Source organism: Scyliorhinus torazame, chromosome 3 (genome assembly GCF_047496885.1).
Source record: "Scyliorhinus torazame isolate Kashiwa2021f chromosome 3, sScyTor2.1, whole genome shotgun sequence".
Classification (NCBI taxonomy): domain Eukaryota; kingdom Metazoa; phylum Chordata; class Chondrichthyes; order Carcharhiniformes; family Scyliorhinidae; genus Scyliorhinus; species Scyliorhinus torazame.
This window is the reverse complement of record NC_092709.1, coordinates 354,682,567-354,704,408: the sequence shown is the minus strand read 5'-3', so window position 1 is coordinate 354,704,408 and position 21,842 is coordinate 354,682,567. Positions and strand designations below refer to the sequence as shown.

General features: G+C 48.9%; 1 protein-coding gene across 5 annotated transcripts in view; it reads left to right on the top strand.

The window, feature by feature from the left end:
* LOC140409348 (uncharacterized) overlaps positions 1-21,842 on the top strand; it is a 153,992-nt gene that overhangs the window by 40,928 nt on the left and 91,222 nt on the right. For 4 of the 5 annotated variants that reach the window (XM_072497767.1, XM_072497765.1, XM_072497769.1 and 1 more), the window contains exon 2: positions 14,600-14,682. Coding sequence is in view for 3 of the 5 variants with exons in the window: in XM_072497765.1 (XP_072353866.1) it covers positions 14,600-14,682 (83 nt within the window). In the remaining 2 variants the exon portion in view is untranslated. Of the gene's footprint in view, positions 1-14,599; positions 14,736-21,842 lie in introns of those variants that run through there. The other variant, XM_072497768.1, reaches the window with a different exon arrangement.

Sequence of the window (21,842 nt, the reverse complement as noted above, 5' to 3'; positions counted from 1 at the left end):
CTACCCTGGGGAAAAGCCTCTGACTATCCACTCTGTCTATGCCCCTCATAATTTTGTATACCTCTATCAGGTCGCCCCTCAACCTCCTTCGTTCCAGTGAGAACAAACCGAGTTTATTCAATCGCTCCTCATAGCTTATGCCCTCCATACCAGGCAACATTCTGGTAAATCTCTTCTGCACCCTCTCTAAAGCCTCCACATCCTTCTGGTAGTGTGGCGACCAGAATTGAACACTATACTCCAAGTGTGGCCTAACTAAGGTTCTATACAGCTGCAACATGACTTGCCAATTCTTATACTCAATGCCCCGGCCAATGAAGGCAAGCATGCCGTATGCCTTCTTGACTACCTTCTCCACCTGTGTAGCCCCTTTCAGTGATCTGTGGACCTGTACTCCTAGATCTCTTTGACTTTCAATACTCTTGAGGGTTCTACCATTCACTGTATATTCCCTACCTGCATTAGCCCTTCCAAAATGCATTACCTCACATTTGTCCAGGTTAAACTCCATCTGCCATCTCTCCGCCCAAGTCTCCAGACAATCTAAATCCTGCTGTATCCTCAGACAGTCCTCATCGCTATCCGCAATTCCACCAACCTTTGTGTCGTCTGCAAACTTACTAATCAGACCAGTTACATTTTCCTCCAAATCATTTATATATACTACAAAGAGCAAAGGTCCCAGCACTGATCCCTGTGGAACACCACTGGTCACAGCCCTCCAATTAGAAAAGCATCCCTCCATTGCTACCCTCTGCCTTCTATGGCCTAGCCAGTTCTGTATCCAAAACTGTATCCTGGGTCTTTTGCTCCTCCTTTAGCCCCTCAATCGCTTGTAATATCGGGGCCAACAGCTCCTTCTTCATCTCCTTTTTGAGTTCATCTACGCAACGCCACAGGAACTCTTCCCCATATTAAACTGCCTCCTTCCGCCGCCATCTTGCTTTGTGCCTGCCTTCCTGGCCGCTGCTCTTGAGGATCCACCGCAATCCGGCTACTTTCCTCTCTTTTTTTCCATCCGTGTCCAGGGGGGGATTCCCTTCTGGATTACCGCACAGTGTTATTTGCCGTTAAAATTGCCGATGGGGCTCCTATCAAGAGCCCAAAAGTCCGTTCCACCGGGAGCTGCCGAAACATGCGACTTAGCTGGTCATCGCTGCACCCGGAAGTCTCTGCTCCTAATTCTTATGTTGATATGAGTGTGTATGCGCACAGACCCTTGAAGGTGACAGGACAGCTCGGTAAGATCATAGAATTTACAGTGCAGAAGGAGGCCATTCGGCCCATCGAGTCTGCACCGGCTCTTGGAAAGAGCACCCTACCCAAGGTCAACACCTCCACCCTATCCCCATAACCCAGTAACCCCACCCAACACTAAGGGCAACTTTGGACACGAAGGGCAATTTATCATGGCCAATCCACCTAACCTGCACATCTTTGGACTGTGGGAGGAAACCGGAGCACCCGGAGGAAACCCACGCACACACTGGGAGGATGTGCAGACTCCGCACAGGCAGTGACCCAAGCCGGAATCGAACCTGGGACCCTGGAGCTGTGAAGCAATTGTGCTATCCTAAATGCTACCGTGCTGCCCCACGGTTCACATGACACAGGGGATGCTTTCCTTTATTGAGTCAAAGGGCAGTGAAGGTATACGAGACCGCAGCTACAGGACTGCATCCAGTTCTGCTCACCACATTACAGGAAGCATGTGAGCATACTTTCGAGAGGATACAGAGAAGATTTACAAAGATGTTGCCAGGAATGGAGAATTTCAGCTGAGTTTGATTCGGGTTGAGCATTTTCCCTTGGAACAGAGGAAGCTGAGGGGAGATATGTAATAATGAGAGAGCCTTTCAGTCCACACTTTCCCTTCACGGAGAGGCCCTAAACAGCCGGCATAGATTTCACAGAATCTCAATTGTTCCAGCCACAGGAGGAGGCCATTTGGCCCATCGTGGCGGTGACAGCTCTCCAAATGAGCCATCCCCCTGCCTTATCCCCGCAACGTTGCACATTCTTCTTTTTCAGGTAGCAGTTCCCTCCCTTTTGAATGCTTCCATTGAACCTGCGTCCACCAGACTCTCAGACCCTAACCACTTGCTGCATGAAAAAGAATTCTTAGATGGCTTTGGCTTCATTTGGCAATGACTCTAAATCTGTGCCCTCTCCCTTTTAGTTTACAAATTTAGAGTGCCCAATCCTTTTTCTTTCCCAATTAAGGGTCAATTTAGCGTGGCCAATCCACCTACCCAGCGCATCTTTGGGTTGTGGGGGGCGAAACCCACGCAAACACGGGGAGAACGTGCAAACTCCACACGGACATTGACCCGGAGCCGGGATCGAACCCAGGTCCTCGGCACCGGGAGGCGGCAGTGCTACCCACTGTGCCGCCCCAGCCCCCTCCTTCTTGATCCTTTTACAAATGTGTACAGTTTTTTCCTATTCACTCTGTACAGACCCCTCATGATTTTGACAACCCTCCATCATCTCCTCTCAGCAGTGAAGGCTATTTTGTGGGATGAACGAGGGACAAGGGTTTGCTGCTTGAAAGGGTGTCAGGCAAAACTCCTCATTATATTGAGAAAAATGCTTGATATGCCGTAACTTAAAAGACCACGCACCAATTCTGGAAGGTTGGATTAGACTGAAGAGCTGAATGGTATTTTTGTGTGTGTACATTTCTGTGGGTAACTGGAGACCAATTGGTTTTTAAGTTAGCTGGGATAAATGGAATAAACCTTTAGAAATGCATGCATCGATCAGGGACAGCCAGCAGACTTGTTAAAGGCAAATCCAATTTGGCAGATGTCAGGGGATAAAAGGAATGCAATGGGTGAAACTTTTTGAACAGCTGTTTTCCAAGAAGCTGTCTTCTTGAACCGCTGCAGTCCATGTGTTGTGGTATCCGAGAGGGAAATAGTCGGCCTATCCGAGAGGGAAATAGTCACGGTATTGATTAAAAAGAAAAGACTTGCAATGATGTAGCATCACACACGCTTGCCATCCTCCCATTCATTCTGTATACACCTCCCGCTGCCTCAGGAAGGCAGACAGCATTATCAGAGACCCCTCCCACCCAGGCTTTGCCTTCTTCCAGACCCTCCCATCAGGCAGAAGGTACAGAAGTCTGAAGACCCGCACATCCAGACATAGGAACAGCTTCTTCCCCACAGCTACTAGACTCCTCAACGACTCCCCCTCGGACTGATCTGTTCCCTGTAAGAACACTATTCACGACGCCCTATGCTGCTCTTGCTCATGTATTTGCTTTGTTTGGTCCCTTGTTCCGCACTGTAACCACCACTGTTGGTCGATATACCATTTGTCAATGTACCCTGTTGATCTTTTTTTGTCTACACAGTGTAAGTTCCCTTGGCCGCGGAAAAATACTTTTCACTGTACTTCGGTACATGTGACAAATCAAATCAGATTTATGCTGGCAATCTCAAAGCACTTTGCATCCACCGAAGTAATTTGTAAATGTTGTCGCTATTGTATTGTAGGGAACAGCAAAGTGATGATGATCAGGTAAACATGTTTTTAATGATGTTGAGTGATAAATATTGATCAGGACACCAGGCCTCCTTCACCTGAAGGTAGAAGGGAACTTAGTCTCATATTTCATTCGATAGTCCAGCATTCCTTCAGTCCTGTACTGTCGTATCAGCCTTGGGAATTCCTACAGTGCAGAAGGAGGCCGATCGGCCTATCGAGTCTGCCCGACTCTCCGAAAGACTACCCTGCCTAGGTCCAATCCCCCACCCTGCCGCCCTATCCCTATAACCCGACCTGCTTTTAGATACTAAGGGGCAATTTAGCATGGCCAATCCACCTAACCTGCACATCTTTGGACAGTGGGAGGAAACTGGAGCACCCGGAGGAAACCCACGCAGACACGGGGACCATGTGAAAACGCCCTGGTGCTGTGAGGCAGCAGTGCTAACTACTGTGCTGCCTTGATTTTTGTGCTCAAGCCTTGGAGTGGGTCTTGAACCCTGGACCTTCTGACTCGGGTGATAGTGCTACCCACGCACCACAACGTACACCGGGGGTGGAGAACAGTTTAAAGAATTGGTTAACACAGGAAACAAAAGTCAGAGTCAACGGATTAAACTTCATCCCTCTGTGAGCACAAGTCGAATCGTTCCTCGAAGCCCATCGCTCACATTAAGCTTTTGGTCACCTTATCTGGTACCTCCTTCAGCTTAGGCTCCTTATAGTGATTACCTGTAGTGAACAGTTTGAGACCTTTTGCAATGTTAAAGGCACAAGCGGCTGCTCGATGTGCGAAAGGGTTGGAGCTGATTGCACCCAGCAGTTAACGGTGGGAGTATTTTGTTTTTTGCTGTGCGTGGATGATTTAGCCTTGGTTGTAGCAAACAATTCCAGTGTGGGCTGTCTAAGCACTTTAGCTGAATGGGCGGACTCGAGACAATTTAATGTGAAGAAACGAACCAGAGAATAAGAGGGTGAACTCAATGGATAGACGCTGAAAGGTGTGGATCAATAGAGCAGTCTTGGGGTTCACGGACAGAATTTCCTTGAGGTGCAAGTGGAGGGAGATGAGACCTTTTAAAAAGACCAGTAGAATATTTTAAAATGGAATAAGACTGAGACACAAGCTATCAGAGCTGCCTCCGTAGGAGTAGAGAAGGCTGAGGAAATCTACGATTTGAAATGTATCAAGAGTTTTATGAGCTGGTAATGGGTGGGGCAGATGTCACATTTTGGAAACTATACTGTCAGATTAGCAAATTTCAAATCTCACTTATCTTAATACCATCCATCGCCAGAGACAGGGTGACTGAGCACTTGAACAAGTATGAGCTCATCAGAGAGTCAGCATATGTATTTGTAAAGGGTAGGTCATGTCTGACTAATCGATTAGAGTTTTTGTGAAGTCACCATCCTGTGTGGCAGGGGAGTGGCTTCGGAGGTTTGATATAAGGACTCCCAGGAGGCATTTGTACGGTCTCCCGAAGGAATTGTTAGCAAAATCAGACCACCCGGCAATGGAGGTAACCTTATGCAGCGGTAATTAGCTGACCGTGATCTCGACTGCAGAGATCCTGATCCGCGAGGATTAATAACATTGCCAGTTGCTGTTCCCTGAGTCACATTTGAATTGTACAATTGCCAAGTGTTGCTCTGGTTTTAGTTTCGTTTCTGCTTTATCTTTCTCATTCTAACAGCGACTCATGCAAGAACTGACTGGTTCCCACCACTGCTGAGACAAAATATTTATTCGTGGAAGGGTTTTTATATCGAGCGGTACCTTTATTTGAAAAACACTTTTGTTACTGAAAGTAACTTTTGCCGGAAATCAAAGGCAGTGTTGAACCCGTCTTAGTTTGAAGTTCTTCTGTACCCTTTCGAAATAGCAACAGTCTCGCTATCGGCCAAAAATGGACCCCTGGTAGTCAAGTTAGTCATCTAACTTGATTCATGAGTATTTAAATGTTATAAGGAGGCAACAAGAATTTAGAGACTTCTTGGGCTGATGAAAGATTTTTAGAAGACTGCTTGTCAGGAGATGCAGGTAAAGAGAGTGTTTTGTAGGCTGTTTCCTGTCTTGTGTTTTACGTTGTGAAATGGAGGGCCAAAGCAGTCCATGAGTATTTGTGGGCCATTGATTCTTCGGTGATGAGCAGAGGGCTGTGTGTTAAATGAATCCAATGCTATATAATTGGGGGAAGCTGAGGGGCGGTGTGTCTTGAACGCCCCAATTGTTAAATGAAGTTCTGTCAGCACCTGAAAGGGATTTGAGTTCTTGGACAGTAAGGATAGTGACGACACATTGAAATGGAAACTGAGCTGTGTACTCTCTACTCTCAAATTTACCTTTCTCACTGGTGCTACTTTAAAGCAAGTGTTGGCCGTTTGAGAGTTAAGAGACTTGACCTTAGTGTCCTGTGAGAGTACCTTTAAGAAATAGGTGTTTAAGAAATGTACCTTTAAGAAATGGGTGTTTATCAGTGATGTCAGAGTGTGGGTGGAGCTGGGCTGTCTGTCAGCTTTTTACTTTCGTTTTAGGCTGTTTGCTGCAGGGTGTGTTTTAGTTTCGTTTACAGTGTTGGAGCTGAAGCCAGACCAAGCAGGTGTGCTGTTGATCTCTCTGCCATGAAAAGACCATCTCTTGATCATTTGGTGAATTCAGAATTATAAATGTTCTCAGTAGTGAATGTAAACCTAATGTACTTCTGTTAAAGGTTATGTTTTTTTGTAAGCCTTCTGGATGTTAAAAGGACAGCGTAAGCATTTCTTAGTGTTGTATTCTTTGGGGGTTGTATTTGAATTGATGGTTCCTAAGATGTTCACTGTTTGTTTTAAAAAGGTAAACTTGAGTTCATAGAATAAACATTGTTTTGTTTTAAAAAATACTTTTCCATTTCTGCTGTACCACACTGTAGAGTGGGCCGTGTGCTCCCCATACCACAATCTATTAAACGTTGTGAGCTCCATGATACACTTTGGGGTTCTCTAAACCCTGGCCCATACCACTTAGCTTGTAGAATTCGCTTCAACGCTACAGAACTCTGGCTTTGAGGAAGACTGACTTGCATTTCCATTGCACCTTTTAGGGCCCGAAGACTTCCCCAAGCACTTTACAGCCAATGACTTATTTTGTAAGTGCTGTAGTGTGGGAAATGTGGCAGCCAGTTGGCATCTGATAGTGTCCCACCAGCAGCATTGTGATAACCAGGGAATCTGTGTCATGTTGTTTGAGGAATTCACTATTGATCAGGACATGGGATAGCTCTTCCTCGGCAGAGCGCCATGAGATCTTTTATATCCACCTGAGAAGCCATGCGTCACTCAGTTCAATATCACAGAATCCTACAGGCTATCCGACTCATCGAGCCTGCACTGACCCTCCGACAATCACCAACAAAAGAAAATCTAAACATTGCCGAATGACATTCAATGGCAATACCATTCACTGAATCTCCCACCATCAAGATCCTGGGAGTTACGGGCAACACGGTGGCGCAGTGGGTTAGCACTGTGGCCTCACGGCGCCGAGGTCCCAGGTTCGATCCCGGCTCTGGGTCACTGTCCGTGTGGAGTTTGCACATTCTCCCTGTGTTTACGCGGGTTTCGCCCCCACAACCCAAAGATGTGCAGGTTAGGTGGATTGGCCACGTTAAATTGCCCCTTAATTGGAAAAAATGAATTGGGTACTCCAAATTTTAAAAAAAGATCCTGGGGGTTACCATTCAACTGGACTTGCTTATATGAATACTGTGGCTACAAGAGCAGGTCAAAGGCTAGGAATCTTGAGGCTAATAACTTCCTCCTGACTCCCCAAAGCCTGTCCACCATCTACAAGCACCAGTCAGGAGTGTAATGGAATAATCCCCACGTGCCTGGACGAGTGCAGCTCCAACAACACTCCTCCAGCTCCTATTTTCTATGTTTCTATGAAGCTTGACACCATCCAGAGGAAAGTAACCTGCTTGATTGGCACTCAATCCACTACCGAAGCACAGTACAGCTGTGAGTACCAAATAAAAGGTGCACTGTAGGAGCTAACCACGGCTCCTTCGGCATCACCTTCTAACCCAACAAACTACTACCATCTAGACACAAGGGAACACCACCACCTGGAAGTTCCCCTCCAAGCCATACACCATCCCGACTTTTAAGTATATTGGCCGTTCCTTCACTGTAGCTGTGTCAAAATCCTGGAGCTCCCTCCCTAACAGCCCTGGGGGTAGACTACACCCCGGGGACTGTGTGGTTCAAGAAGGCAGCTCACCACCACCTTGAGGACAATTGGGGATGGGCAATAAATGCTGGTGTAGCCAATGATTTTATTTTTAATTTAAAGTGCCCAATCCTTTTTTTCCAATTAAGGGGCAATTTAGCGTGGCCATTCCACCTAACCATCTTTGAGTTATGGGGGTGAGACCCACGCATACATGAGGAGAATGTGCAAACTCCACATGGACAGTGACCCAGGGCCAGGATTGAACCCGTGTCCTCAGCACCCTGAGGCAGCAGTGCTAACCACTGCGCCACCGTGCTGCCCCTGGTGTAGCCAATGATGCCCGCGTCCCAACAATGAATTAAAATTCTCCAGTCTCTCTGTGTTTGAATAGTTGTCTACTTTTCTTTTTTTCCTGCGAAAGTGGACAATCTCAAACCTTCCCACATTATACTTCGTTTTTGTCCACTCACTTAACCTATCTATATGCATCTTTATATCCTCACAACTCGCTTACCGATTTCTCTGTCATCGGCAATTTTGGTTGCAGTACAGTCGGTCCCTTCATCCAAGACATTAATTAAAATTGTAGGTAGTTTAAAGCACAACACCCCACTAGTTACGTTTTGAAAATCAGTGCGTGATCATATCGATTAGTGGCGCAGGCTTGCTGAGCCGCCCCGACTGCCCTTTTTCTTGAGTTTTGTCCTCCAGGTCTTGATCACAAACAAAGCTGACACTCCAGTGCATTGCTGACAGGAGTGTTTCTCTGTCGGCAGGGCAGTCTGCCTGGGGTTCTGATTGACGGTGAATCCTCAACCACTATCTCCTCACCGCCTGCATTCTCTGTGATGGTAAATCTTCCAACCTCCACCATCCTTCTCCTGTCTTTGGGAATTTTTCCCAGACAGTGTTGGAATGTTGAAAGACATGAGGCGTTAGAGATGAGAAAAACATGCTTGGTTTTTGCCTGGAGTTCAGTCTGTTTTAGATCAAGGTTCTATCTAACGGGTTTTGTCTCTTCCTGAGTTGTTGAGACTGAAATATCTCTTTGTTGCAACAAGCTCAGACTGGTACTTAATGTATCACATTGCTCCCAACCAGGATTCATGCCGTGCTCCTGTTAGAATGTCTTAATATATGTCTATAGTGAGGTAACAATTTTTCCCACTCCCTGTGAGGAAGGCTATGTGCTGATGCTTTTTAAAAATTAATTTATAAATGCCCAATTCATTTTATCCAATTAAGAGGCAATTTAGCGTGGCCAATCCACCTACCCTGCACATCTTTGGGTTGTGGGGGCGAAACCCACGCAAACACGTGGCGAATGTGCAAACACCACACGGACAGTGACCCAGAGCTGGGATCGAACCTGGGACCTTGGTGCCGTGAGGCAGCAATGCTAACCACTGAGCCACCGTGCTGCCCCTATGTAGTGATGGTTAATGCTGAACAACCTGGGCTATTCCAGGATACTCTGGGTTTTGTAACGGTGCTTGCCCTACTGGGCAATCTCAATTGAGCAATTTGACAAAGTCGGAGTTTGTAGATAAAGTAAATTTGGTAGATGTTGGCAACTGTGCCAACAACTGCCCAGATCCTGAGCTGTGAAGTTGCTTTTATAATCTTCCAACTCTCTGCACTTGAAATCCTAAACATTTGACAACGTGTTAATTGTCTATCCTTGTATTACAGGTTGGCAACAAATTCTGTTTGGTAACCTTATTTTACCATGGCAAAGATGTGTTATTGATAGGTGCACCCCAGGGATCTATGCTCTTGTCATTTGTACCATTGTACAAATATCAGAGCCTGAGGAAATGTTTGAAGTTTAATGGTAGCAAATTATGGGGCATAGCTAGGTGGCCAAAATGAGAGTATATAACTGGAGCTGCAGCTTTTCACGACATTTATAAATGGATTGATGAAGGACAAGAGCTGAATTTACAAGTTTGCTGGGGACACTGTTAGGTGACTTGTAATGAGTGTAGATGGGAGCAGAAAGTTGCAAAGAGAAATTGATTGAATTGGGGAAAACTGTCAAATGCAGTTTAATATGGGAAAGGTTTTTATTCATTTGTTCATGTGATGTATCTGTCACTGGCTAGGCCAACATTCATTGCCTTAAGACCATAGGACACAGGAGCAGAATTAGGCTTTTCGGCCCATCGAGTCTGCTCCGCCATTCAATCATGGCTGATATGTTCCTCGTCTCCATTCTGCTGTCTTCTCTCCATAACCCCTGAGCCCCTTATTAACCAAGAACCTCTGTCTTAAAGACACTCAAGTGATTTGGCCTCTACAGTCTTCTGCGGCAAGGAGTTCCACAGATTAACCACCCTCTGGCTGAATAAATTCCTCCTCATCTCTGTTTTACAGGATCGTCCCTTCAGTCTGAGGTTGTGCCCTCGGGTTCTAGTTTCTCCTACTAATGGAAACATCCTCTCCACGTTCACTGTCTAGGCCTCTCAGTATTCTGTAAGCTTCAATGAGATCCCTCCTGATCCTTCTGAACTCCAGTACAGACCCAGAGTCCTCAACCATTCCTCATATGACAGGTCGTAGGATTTAGATCGTTTGGAGACTTGGGCAAAGAGATGGCAGATGGAGTTTAATCCGGACAAATGTGAGGTAATGCATTTTGGAAGGTCTAATACAGGTAGGGAATATACAGTGAATGGTAGAACCCTCAAGAGTATTGAAAGTCAGAGAGATCTTGGTGTACAAGGTCCACAGGTCACTGAAAGGGGCAACACAGGTGGAGAAGGTAGTCAAGAAGGCATACGGCATGCTTGCCTTCATTGGCCGGAGCATTGAGTATAAGAATTGGCAAGTCATGTTGCAGCTGTATAGAACCTTAGCTAGGCCACACTTGGAGTAAAGTGTTCAATTTCATAGAATTTACAGTGCAGAAGGAGGCCATTCGGCCCATCGAGTCTGCACTGGCTCTTGGAAAGAGCACCCTACCCAAGTCAACACCTCCACCCTATCCCCATAACCTAGTAACCCCACCCAACACTAAGGGCAATTTTGGACACTAAGGGCAATTTGTCATGGCCAATCCACCTAACCTGCACATCTTTCGACTGTGGGAGGAAACCGGAGCACCCGGAGGAAACCCACGCACACACTGGGAGGATGTGCAGACTCCGCACAGTGACCCAAGCCGGAATCGAACCTGGGACCCTGGAGCTGTGAAGCAATTGTGCTATCCACAATGCTGCCGTGCTACCCAATTCTAGTCGGCACACGACCAGAAGGATGTGGAGGCTTTAGAGAGGGTGCAGAAGAGATTTACCAGAATGTTGCCTGGTATGGAGGGCATTAGCTATGAGGAAAGGTTGAATAAACTTGGTTTGTTCTCACTGGAATGAAGCAGGTTGAGGGGCAACCTGATAGAGGTCTACAAACCTATGAGGGGCATAGACTGAGTGGATAGTCAGAGACTTTTTCACCAGGGTGGAGGGGTCAATTACTAGGGGGCAAAGGTTTAAGGAGCAAGGTTTAGAGGAGATGTACGAGGCAAGCTGTTTCAACAGAGGGTAGTGGGTGCCTGGAACTCGCTGCCGGAGGAGGTGGTGGAAGCAGGGACGATAGTGACATTTAAGGGGCATCTTGACAAATACATGAATAGGATGGGAATAGAGGGATACGGACCCCGGAAGTGTAGAAGATTTTAGTTTAGATGGGCAGCATTGTCGGCGCAGGCTTGGAGGGCCGAAGGGCCTGTTCCTTTGCTGTACTTGTCTTTGTTCTTTGTCCTTCATTCCGAGGTGGCAAGGTTTAGAGGAGATAGTGACATTTAAGGGGCATCTTGATGTGTGGGGAGGGATCAAAGTGGTTACAGGTGGAGAAGGCCCACTGCGTGAGGTGTGCTTAAGGGGCCCTCCGTTCTCTCCAATTAGGCACACCATGAGCCCGGTCGCAGTGTCGCCCCTTAAGGTATGGAACCAGCTCAGGCGGCACTTTGCAGTGGGGGGTATGTCTGCTCTGGCCCCAATATGTGGGAATCATAGGTTTGTACCAGCAGGAATAGACGCGACATACAGGAATTTGCATAGGGAAGGGGTAGAGCGGGTCAGCGATCTGCTCGTGGAAGGGAGGTTCATGAGGCTCGGAGTTGTGGGAGAATGCCTGTTGTCGAGGAGTGAATTCGGGCACATGCAGGTTCAGAACTTGGTGCGCAAGGGGATCTCCTCGTTCCCCCAGCTGCCAAGGTATGTCCTACTGGACAGATTGTTAACTCAAGATAAGCTGGGGGAAGGGATTGCGGATATTTATGGGTTGGAAACAGAAAAGGTGCCAGTGGAGGAGATAAGGCAGAAATGGGAGAAGGAGCAGTGGCAGCAGTGGGTACCATGTGTTGGTGCAGTGTATCTTGTAGATGGTACCCACTGCTGCCACTCCTTCTCCCATTTCTGCCTTATCTCCTCCACTGGCCCCTTCTCTGTTTCTCCCCCCCCACGCCCACCACCACCACCGTCGCACCTTTTCCACCTTTGGCGCCCAATAACAGCTTTCCAAATCCTGGGCCATACAAAGTCCGAGATTAACTTATCTACCCTCCGAAAGAACGTCTTTGGAAGAAATATCGGACGGGACTGAAAAACAAATAACCTCGGGAGAATGTTCATCTTTATGGTCTGTCCTCTACCCGCTAAGGACAGCGGCAGAAATCCCAGCTCTTCAGATCCCCTTTTACTCCCTCTACCAATCTGGGCAAGTTCCACATATGCATCGCAACCCAATCGTGGGCCACCTGAATTCCCAAATACCCAAACCTTGATTTGGCCAGCTGGAATGGCAGGGCTCCCAAATTTGCACTCCTCTCCTGGGAGTTCACCGGGAATACCTCACTTCTTGCCACATGCCATTCATACCCAGGAAAGGCGCCAAACCTGCCCAATATGTCCATTACCAGCCCGTACCAGCCTCCCCGAACAGGCGCCGGAATGTGGCGACTAGGGGAGTACTGCTTTTCACAGTAACTTCATTTGAAGCCTACTTGTGACAATAAGCGATTTTCATTTTCATTATTTGCTCCATGCGCTCTAGTGGGTTTGAGACACACAACAGCCGATCATCTGCGTACAATGACACCCTATGCTCCCTACCTTCCCTTGCAATGCCCTTCCACACTCTTTGACGCATGCAGTACAGTAGTCAATGGCGAAAGCAAACACCAATGGGGACAGCAGCATCCTGTCTCATGTCCCTACGTAGCCGAAAATATCCCGAGCTCATCAGGTTAGTCATAGAAAATCGAAGCAGGAGGAGGCCATTCGGCCCTTCGAGCCTGCGCCATTTATTATGATCATGGCTAATCATCAAGTTCAATACCCTGATCCTGCCTTCCCCCCCCATATCCTTGATCCCTTTAGCCCCAAGAGCTATATCGAATTCCTTCGTGAAATTAACACAATGTTTTGGCCTCAGCCACTTTCTGTGGGAGTGAATTCCACAGATTCACTGCTCTCTGGGTGAAGAAATTTCTCCTCACCTCAGTCCTAAAAGGTTATTCTTATCCTCAAACTATGACCCCTAGTTCCGGACACTCCCACCATCGGGAACATTCTTTCTGAATCTACCCTGTCTAATCCTGTTCGAATTTTATAAGTTTCGGTGAGATCCCCTCTCACTCTTCTAAACTCCAATGAATATAATCCTAACCAACGGAGTCTCTCCCAGGGGTGGTGATGGTGGTGGCTGGGACATTTCTACAAGGTATGATTCTGATGATAACTAATTTGAGAAAATACTTTTTCTCACAACGAGTGGATCAGGGCAGGAATGCACTGCCTGGAAGTATGGTGGAGGCAGGTTCAATCGAGGCATAGAAGAGGGCATGAGATGAATACCTGAATGGAAACGATGTGCAAGGGGTACAGGGGAATGGTACTAACTCATACTGCTCATTTGGAGAGCTGGACCAGACATGATGCGCCAATAAGCATCCTTCTGCGCTCTAGCAGTCCTGTGATTCCATGAGTATGACTCAGGTTGGACGAGCCTGTGGGACAACTCACCTAATTTTGGCACAAGTCCCCAAATGTTAGTGAAGAGGACTTTGCTGGGTTGACAGGGTAGGTGTGCCTTTGTCACATCTGGTTCCTTGATCCACTCGGCCCCACATCCCAGGCATGAATAAAAAGAGAGCCAAGATCCCTCCATTATGGGCCTCTCATCAGGTAATTTCCACAATTTTAAGTACCTAACAGCAAAAAATTCTTAAATGTATAATTTGCTATGTATTGGTCACCCGTCAAAATGAGGTAAGAATTAGGATAGGAGTAAGCCATTCAGCCCTGGAGCCTTCTCCCCCCTCCCACCCCCCAACCTCCTTGCATGTCTGATATGGTCTGCTGCCTTGGCGTCCCGCACGCCTCTGAGGGTGGCGGCAGTGGGAGCTGACGGAGCCCAGTTTTAAAGGTAGATGGGTGTCTCGGGCTACCTGCGTTATTGAATGGAGGAGTGAAGGGTTCATTCCAGTGTTGAAATGGTAGCCTTGTTTCATTAAGCCTGAGATTGGTTGTGGGGAATGGACTGGGGAAATCAGTGAAGTTAGTTTCCAAGGAGGGGAGCGCTGAAGGCAATGTCTATTCATCAAGCTTGTGTGCTGCTGCAGAAACTGTGGGCTATGTAGACCGGTTGGGGTGAGTGAGTTGAAGAGGTAGAGTTGCCCATGAGTAAAAACGTGCGAGTGTGTGAATGATATCATTCCACAGTGGGCGCACCCATGAGTGGAGAAGCACAAATGGGGTTGCAGCAGGTTTTCCCGGGATGACTCAGACGAGCTGCAGATGCCTTGGGCAGCACCGTGACGCTGACTACATTTTAATGGGACAGAATGTTGTTTCCCGGAAGTTTACGTCCATTTTCTTTTTGCAGAACACCATTACCTGTCAACGTTGAAGCATAAAGTCAACATTTACCAACATAACCTGCAGGACAATCCAACGGTGACAACTCAGGTACGGATGCAGCACCTTGGGGCACCTGTCTTTCAACTTTGGTGCAGTGGCAGGTAATGTTCAGGGATCAGCATGGTGCTGCCAAATTGCTCATGGCGATGCCTGATGTGCGTTTACCCAGCGTAGGTCAGGTGCGGGGGGTGGTTAGAGGACTGATTTTTAAATTTCTGTGTGTGTGGATACAGTGGGGAAAAAGGACTTGCCGTGGGCACCGATCCTAGCTTTGGAAAGGTCGTGCCAGCCAGCAAAAGGAAACATGTTGCCAAACACCTTTTTTTTATAATATACATTTTATTGAGGTATTTTTTGGTATCATAACAACAACACAATAAACAATGTACATGAAACTATAAACATAGTGCAAAAGCCGTCTCCCTCCCTTACAGGTCCCACCTTTATTAACCCCCTACTCTAAGCTAAATTAAACGCTCCCTCCCCCCTTTCTGCTGACAATTAATTTTCCGCTAAGAAGTCGACGAATGGTTGCCACCTCCGGGCGAACACTAACGGTGACCCTCTCAAGACGAACTTGATTTTCTCCAAACAGAGAAAGCTAGCCATGTCCAATAGCCAGGCCTCCGACCTCGGGGGCTTTGGGTCCCTCCATGCTAACAGTATCCGTCTCGGCTACCAGGGAAGCAAAGGCCAGCACTTCTACCTCTTTCTCTTCCTGGGTTCCTGGGTCTTCCCTTGTTTTTAACACCGTGGACATGATATCTGCAAACCCCTGCCAAAATCCCCTAAGCTTCGGACATGTCCAGAACATGTGGACATGGTTCGCTGGTCCCCCACACATTTTGCACACCTGTCTTCCACCCCAAAGAATCTGCTCATTCGGGCCACTGTCATGTGAGCCCAGTGAACGACCTTAAATTGTATCAGGCTGAGCCTGGCACAGGTTGCGGATGCGTTGACTCTACTCAACGCGTCCGTCCATAGACCATCCTCTAGCTCTCCTCCCACTTGCGCTTAAGCTCCTCGGTCTGCGTCCCCTCTGACCCCATAAGTTCCTTGTAAATGTCTGAGACGCTCCCTTCTCCTACCCACCCTCTGGAAACTACCCTGTCCTGAATCCTCCTTAGCGGTAGGCGTGGGAAGGTTGACACCTGTTTACGTAGGAAGTCCCGCACCTGCAGATACCTGAATTTGTTTCCCCTCGCCAACCCAAACTTCTCCTGCAGCGCCCTCATACTCGGAAAGATCCCCTCTGTAAACTTTTCCCCCATCCTCTCAATCCCTGCTCTCCGCCATATCCGGAACCCCCCATCCATACTTCCCGGGGCAAACCGGTGATTGTTACAGATTGGGGACCAGACCGATGTTCCCTCTGCTCCCACATGTCTCCTCCATTGCCCCAGACTCTCTGAGCCGCCACCACCACGGGGCTGGTGGAGTACCGTGTCAACGGGAACGGCAGAGGCGCAGTTACCAATGCCCCCAAACTGGTGCCCTTGCATGAAGCCTCCTCCATACGCTCCCTTGCTGACCCCTCCCCCACCACCCACTTCCTGACCATGGCTATATTCACCGCCCAGTAATAGTTACTAAAATTTGGCAGCGCCAGCCTGCCCTCTCCCCGACTCCGCTGAAGCATTAACTTCCTTACCCACGGGATCTTGCCCGCCCAAACAAAGCCAGAGATCACTTTGTTGACCCATTTTAAAAAGGACCGCGGAATAAGGATGGGGAGACACTGAAATACAAACAGGAATCTCGGGAGGACCGTCATCTTCACCGTCTGCGCCCTCCCAGCTAATGATAACGGAAGTGCGTCCCATCTCCGAAAATCGTCCTTACGGGCCAGATTTAATTTATGCAGCCGGTGTCGTTCTTTCCCCCCCCCCCCCCCCCCCCCCCAAAACCTGGACCAGCCCCTTCACGCTCCCAGAGCAATTGCCAGCGCGAACAACAGTGGGGAGAGGTGGCATTCCTGTCTCGTCCCCCAGTGCAGTCTAAAATAGTCCGATGTTGCCCTATTCGTCCATACACTTGCCACAGGAGCCTGATACAGTAACCTGACCCAGTCAATAAAGCCCCGCCCAAGTCTGAACCGTCCCAGTACCTCCCACAGATAATCCCATTCTACCCGATCAAAAGCCTTTTCTGCATCCATTGCAATCACTACCTCCACCTCCCTACCTTCCGGGGCATCATGATCATATTTAACAAACTTCTTACATTGGCCACCAACTGCCTACCCTTAACAAACCCCGTCTGGTCCTCCCCAATAACGCCCGGAACGCAATCGTCAATCCTGGAGGCCAAAATTTTGGCCAGCAGTTTGGTGTCCACATTCAACAGGGATATCGGCCTGTAGGACCCACACAGCTCCGGGTTCTTGTCCTGCTTCAGAATCAGCGAAATCGTGGCCTGTGACATTGTCGGGGGCAGCACCCCTCTTTCCCTTGCATCATTGAACATCCTCAACAACACCGGCCCCAATATCCCAGAGAACTTTTTATAAAACTCCACTGGGTACCCGTCCGGCCCCGGGGCTTTACCCGCCTGCATGGCCTTCAGACCCTCCACTATGTCTTCCAACCCGATCGGGGCCCCCAGCCCTTCTACCAGTTCCCCGTCCACCTTTGGGAAATTCAACCCCCCCAAGAAGTGCCTCATCCCCTCTGGTCCCGTAGCGGGTTCCGACCGATACAGTCTACTGTGGAAATCCCTAAACGCCTTATTCACCCCTGCTGAATCTCCAACCAGGTTCCGATCTCCGTCATTTATTTTCCCTGTCTCCCTGGCTGCCTCCCTCTTTCTAAGCTGCTGTGCAAGCATTCTGCTGGCCTTCTCTCCATACTCATAGATCACCACCCTCGCCTTTCTCAGCTGCTCCACCATCCTCCCTGTGGATCACAAGCCGAACTCCGCCTGTAGCCTCTGCCGTTCCCTTAAAAGCACTGCCTCTGGGGTCTCCGCATACCTCCTATCGATCTGTAGTATCTCCTTAACCAGTCGGTCCATCTCTGCCCTGTCCACCTTCTCCCTATGGGCCCGGATCGAGATCAGCTCTTCTCTGACCACCGCCTTCAGTGCTTCCCAGACTATCGCTGCTGAAATTTCCCCCGTGTCGTTGACCTGCAGGTAGTTCTGAATACATTTCCTTAGCCGCTCGCACACCCCTTCATCAGCCAAAAGTCCTACATCGAACCTCCAGTGTGGGCGCTGGTTACTGTCTTTACTAACCTGCAGGTCAACCCAGTGCGGAGCATGGTCTGAGATTGCGATCGCCGAGTACCCCGTGTCCACCACCCCTGCCAGTAAGGCCCTGCTCAGAATAAAGAAATCGATCCGGGAGTACACTTTATGCACGTGTGACCAGAAGGAGAACTTCTTCACCCTCGGCTGCCACATCCTGGCGCCACAGTGGGCGCTGGTCCCTCTCCTTCCCTAGCTCCAGCTCCACCCAATGCGGGGGGACATGGTCTGAGATGGCTATGGCCAAATACTCCGTATCCTCCACCCTCTGGATTAGTGCCCTGCTCATAACGAAGAAGTCTATCCGGGAGTAGGCTTTATGGACATGGTTCAAAAATAAAAATTCCCTGGCCCCCGGCCTGACAAACCTCCATTGGTCCACTCCTCCCATCTGGTCCATAAACCCCCTCAGCACCTTGGCTGCCGCCGGCCGCTTACCCGTCCTGGACCTGGAGCGGTTCAATGCTGGATCCAGTATCATTATCAAGCTCCCTACCTCCAGGTCCGGAATCCGGCCCAACATGCGCCGCATAAATCCGGCATCGTCCCAATTCGTGGCACATACATTCACTAATACCACCCACACCCCCTGCAGCTTATCACTCACCATTACATACCTCCTCCATTTTCTGCCACGATGTTCAGCGCCTCAAACAACACCCGCTTCCCAGCCAAAATCGCCACCCCTCGATTCTTTGCGTCTAACCCAGAGTGGAAAACCTGCCCTACCCACCCTTTTCTAGGCCAGCCATGTGCCCGCACCTCCCGCACTCCCCCCAGCGGCAGACCCCCGCCCCGACTCTCTCTCCGAGCTCCAGCTCCCCTTTGGCCAATGCAGCAGCAACCCAGTTTTCTCTCTCTCTCTCTCTCTTCTCCCCCCCCCCCGCCAGCTAGGTCCCCCCCTAGCTGCGTTGCTCCCCCCATAGCACTCCCGTAAGACAGCTGACTCCTGCTGACCCCGGCCACTCCCGCCACTCCATCGACCCCCAGTGTGGTAGTCCCCCCCCCCCCCCCCTCCCCGTCCATCAGCGGGCGCTCCACTCCACTAAGTGACGTTCAAAAGGCATCTCGACAAATACATGGATAGGATGGGTATAGAAGGATACGGCACGAGGAAATGCTGAGGGTTTTGGCCAAGGTTGGTATGACCGGTAGAGGCCTGGAGGGCCGAAGGGCCTGTTCCTGTGCTGTAGTGTTCTTTGTTCTTCTTCTTTAAACACCGCCCCGGCCCGCCCCCTTCCTTCCCTAGCGCGGGAAAAAACCCGCGCTTTCCATCAAAGCGGCCCCGCCCTCTCTGGCCAAGCTTCCTTTTGCGGCCTAATCCCAGCTCCCCCACCTCGGGCCTCCCATCTCTCTTCTCCCACCCCCTCCCCCCAAAAACGGGGGCCCTTCTTTCCAACCACCGACTCCCACACTCTCACAAAACCCCCACTTCGAACCATTTCACCCTACCCAGCACCCAAGGAAACCGTACAGAACAGAACATGCCCCAACATCCCCCAAAGCACAGTAACTCCCCCGTGACATCCCCTCACAACCGACCCTCAGTCCGTGTCCAACTTTTCGGCCTGGATAAAGGTCCACGCCTCCTCCGGCGTCTCAAAGTAATGGTGCCGGTCCATAAACGTGACCCACAGTCGCGCCGACTGCAGCATCCCAAATTTCACCCCCTTCCGATGCAGAACCGCCTTAGCCCGATTGTACCCGGCCCTCTTCTTGGCCACCTCCGCGCTCCAGTCCTGGTATATACTAACCTCTGCATTCTTCCACCTGCTGCTCCGTTCCTTTTTTGCCCATGTTAGGTCACACCAAGCGGCGGCTCGTTAGACTTGGGCCTCTTCGCCAGGACACAGTGGGCCCCATCCAGCTCCAGGGGCCTCGGGAAGGCACCCGCGCCCATCAACGTGTTCAGCATTGTGACCACATATGCTCCAGCATCCGACCCCTCCACTCCCTCTGGGAGACCCAGAATCCACAGGTTCTTCCTCCTCGACCGATTCTCCATGTCCTCTAACTTCTCCTGCCAATTCTTATGCTGCGCCTCCACATTCACCACCAGGCCCAATATCTCGTCCTCATTCTCCGAGGCCTTCTGCTGCACCTTCCGGATCGCCGACCCTTGGGTCTTCTGTGTCTCGACCAGCTTGTTGATCGAAGCCTTCATCGGCTCCAGCAGCTCTGCTTTCAATTCCGTGAAGCAGCGCTTGGGAAACTCCTGCTGCTCTTGCGACCACTGCGTCCACGCTGCCTGGTCTCCACCCGCCACCATCTTGGTTTTCCTCCCTCGCACTTTTCGCTGCACCAAAATCACTTTTATCACCGCTCCACTCCTGGTCCAATCCATACAGTGCCAGGGAAATCGTACTATCACCTTCCCACACTGGGAACTGTCGAACAAATGCCGCTGGGGCCTCTAACAAGAGCCCAAAGTTCCGTTTCTGGCGGGAGCTGCCGAACGTGTGACTTAGCTCAGCATAGCCGCAACCGGAAGTCCCTACAATGTTCTCTGTTGATTATTCTTTTATGTACGTACTGTGTACGTTCCCTCGGCCGCAGAAAAATACTTTTCACTGTACTTCGGTACATGTGACAAATTAAATCAACAATCAACATCTGTTCTCATTGAACTGGACCCTGAGTGCGTCGTGGAAAAACCGCAGACTGGCCTTGGCCAAATACTGTAATGTAATAAAGATATGCGAATTTACTCAAGAATTTCGGGTTAGCTCAGGAATAGTCATGTCCAGAGCTGACAAATGTCTGGACGGCACCTTCGGTATCCTGTGCATCCTGAGTGTTTTGGAGTTTTGGTGTTTTGTGGGGTACTAATTATTCTGGGATTTCGGTATTCCGAGGGCACTGATTATTTCTGTGGTTTCTGTATTCTAAGTACTAATTATTCTGGGTTTCTGTATTCTAAGTACTAATTATTCTGGGGTTTCTGTATTCTGAGGGCACTGAGAATAGCGGCTGGTTTAGCACAGTGGGCTAAACAGCTGGCTTGCAATGTAGAACAATGCCAGCAGCACGGTTCAATTCCCGTACCAGCCTCCCCGAACAGGCGCCCGAATGTGGCAGCTAGGGGCTTTTCACAGTAACTTCATTGAAGCCTACTTGTGACAATACGCGATTATTATGATTATTTCTGGGGTTTCTGTATTCTAAATACATATTATTCTGGGGTTTCTGAATTCTAAATACTAATTATTATGGAGTTTCTGTCTTCCATGTATTGATTATTCTGGGATTTTGGTATTCTGAGTACTGATTATTCCCGGGGTTTCTGTATTATGAGAGTACAAATTATTTCTGGGGTTTCAGTATTCTGAGAGTACTAATTATTTCTGGTGTTTAGATATTCCTGGGAGTACTAATTATTCCCAGAGTTTCAGTATTCTGAGAGTACGGATTATTCCCGGAGTTTCTATATTCAGAGAGTGCTGATTATTCCCAGGCTTTCTGTATTCTGAGAGTACTGATTATTCCCAGGATTTCAATATTCTGAGTACTAATTATTCCTAGAGTTTCAGTCTTCTGAAAGTGCTGATTATTCCCAGGGTTTCAATATTCTGAGAGTACTAATTATTCCCAGAGTTTCAGTCTTCTGAGATAGCTGATTATTCCCGGCATTACGGTATTCTGAGAGTACTGATTATTCCCAGGATTTCAGTCTTCTGAGATAGCTGATAGTTCCTGGCATTACGGTATTCTGAGAGTACTGATTATTCCCGGCATTACGGTATTCTGAGGTTACTGATTATTCCCGGGGTTTCTGTATTCTGAGTGTACTGATTATTCCCAGAGTTTCAGTATTCTGAGATAATTGATTATTCCCGGCGTTACGGTATTCTGAGAGTCCTGATTATTCCAGGGGTTTCTGTATTCTGAGAGTACTGATTATTCCCGGGGTTTCTGTATTCTGAGAGTACTGATTATTCCCGAGGTTTCAGTATTCTGTG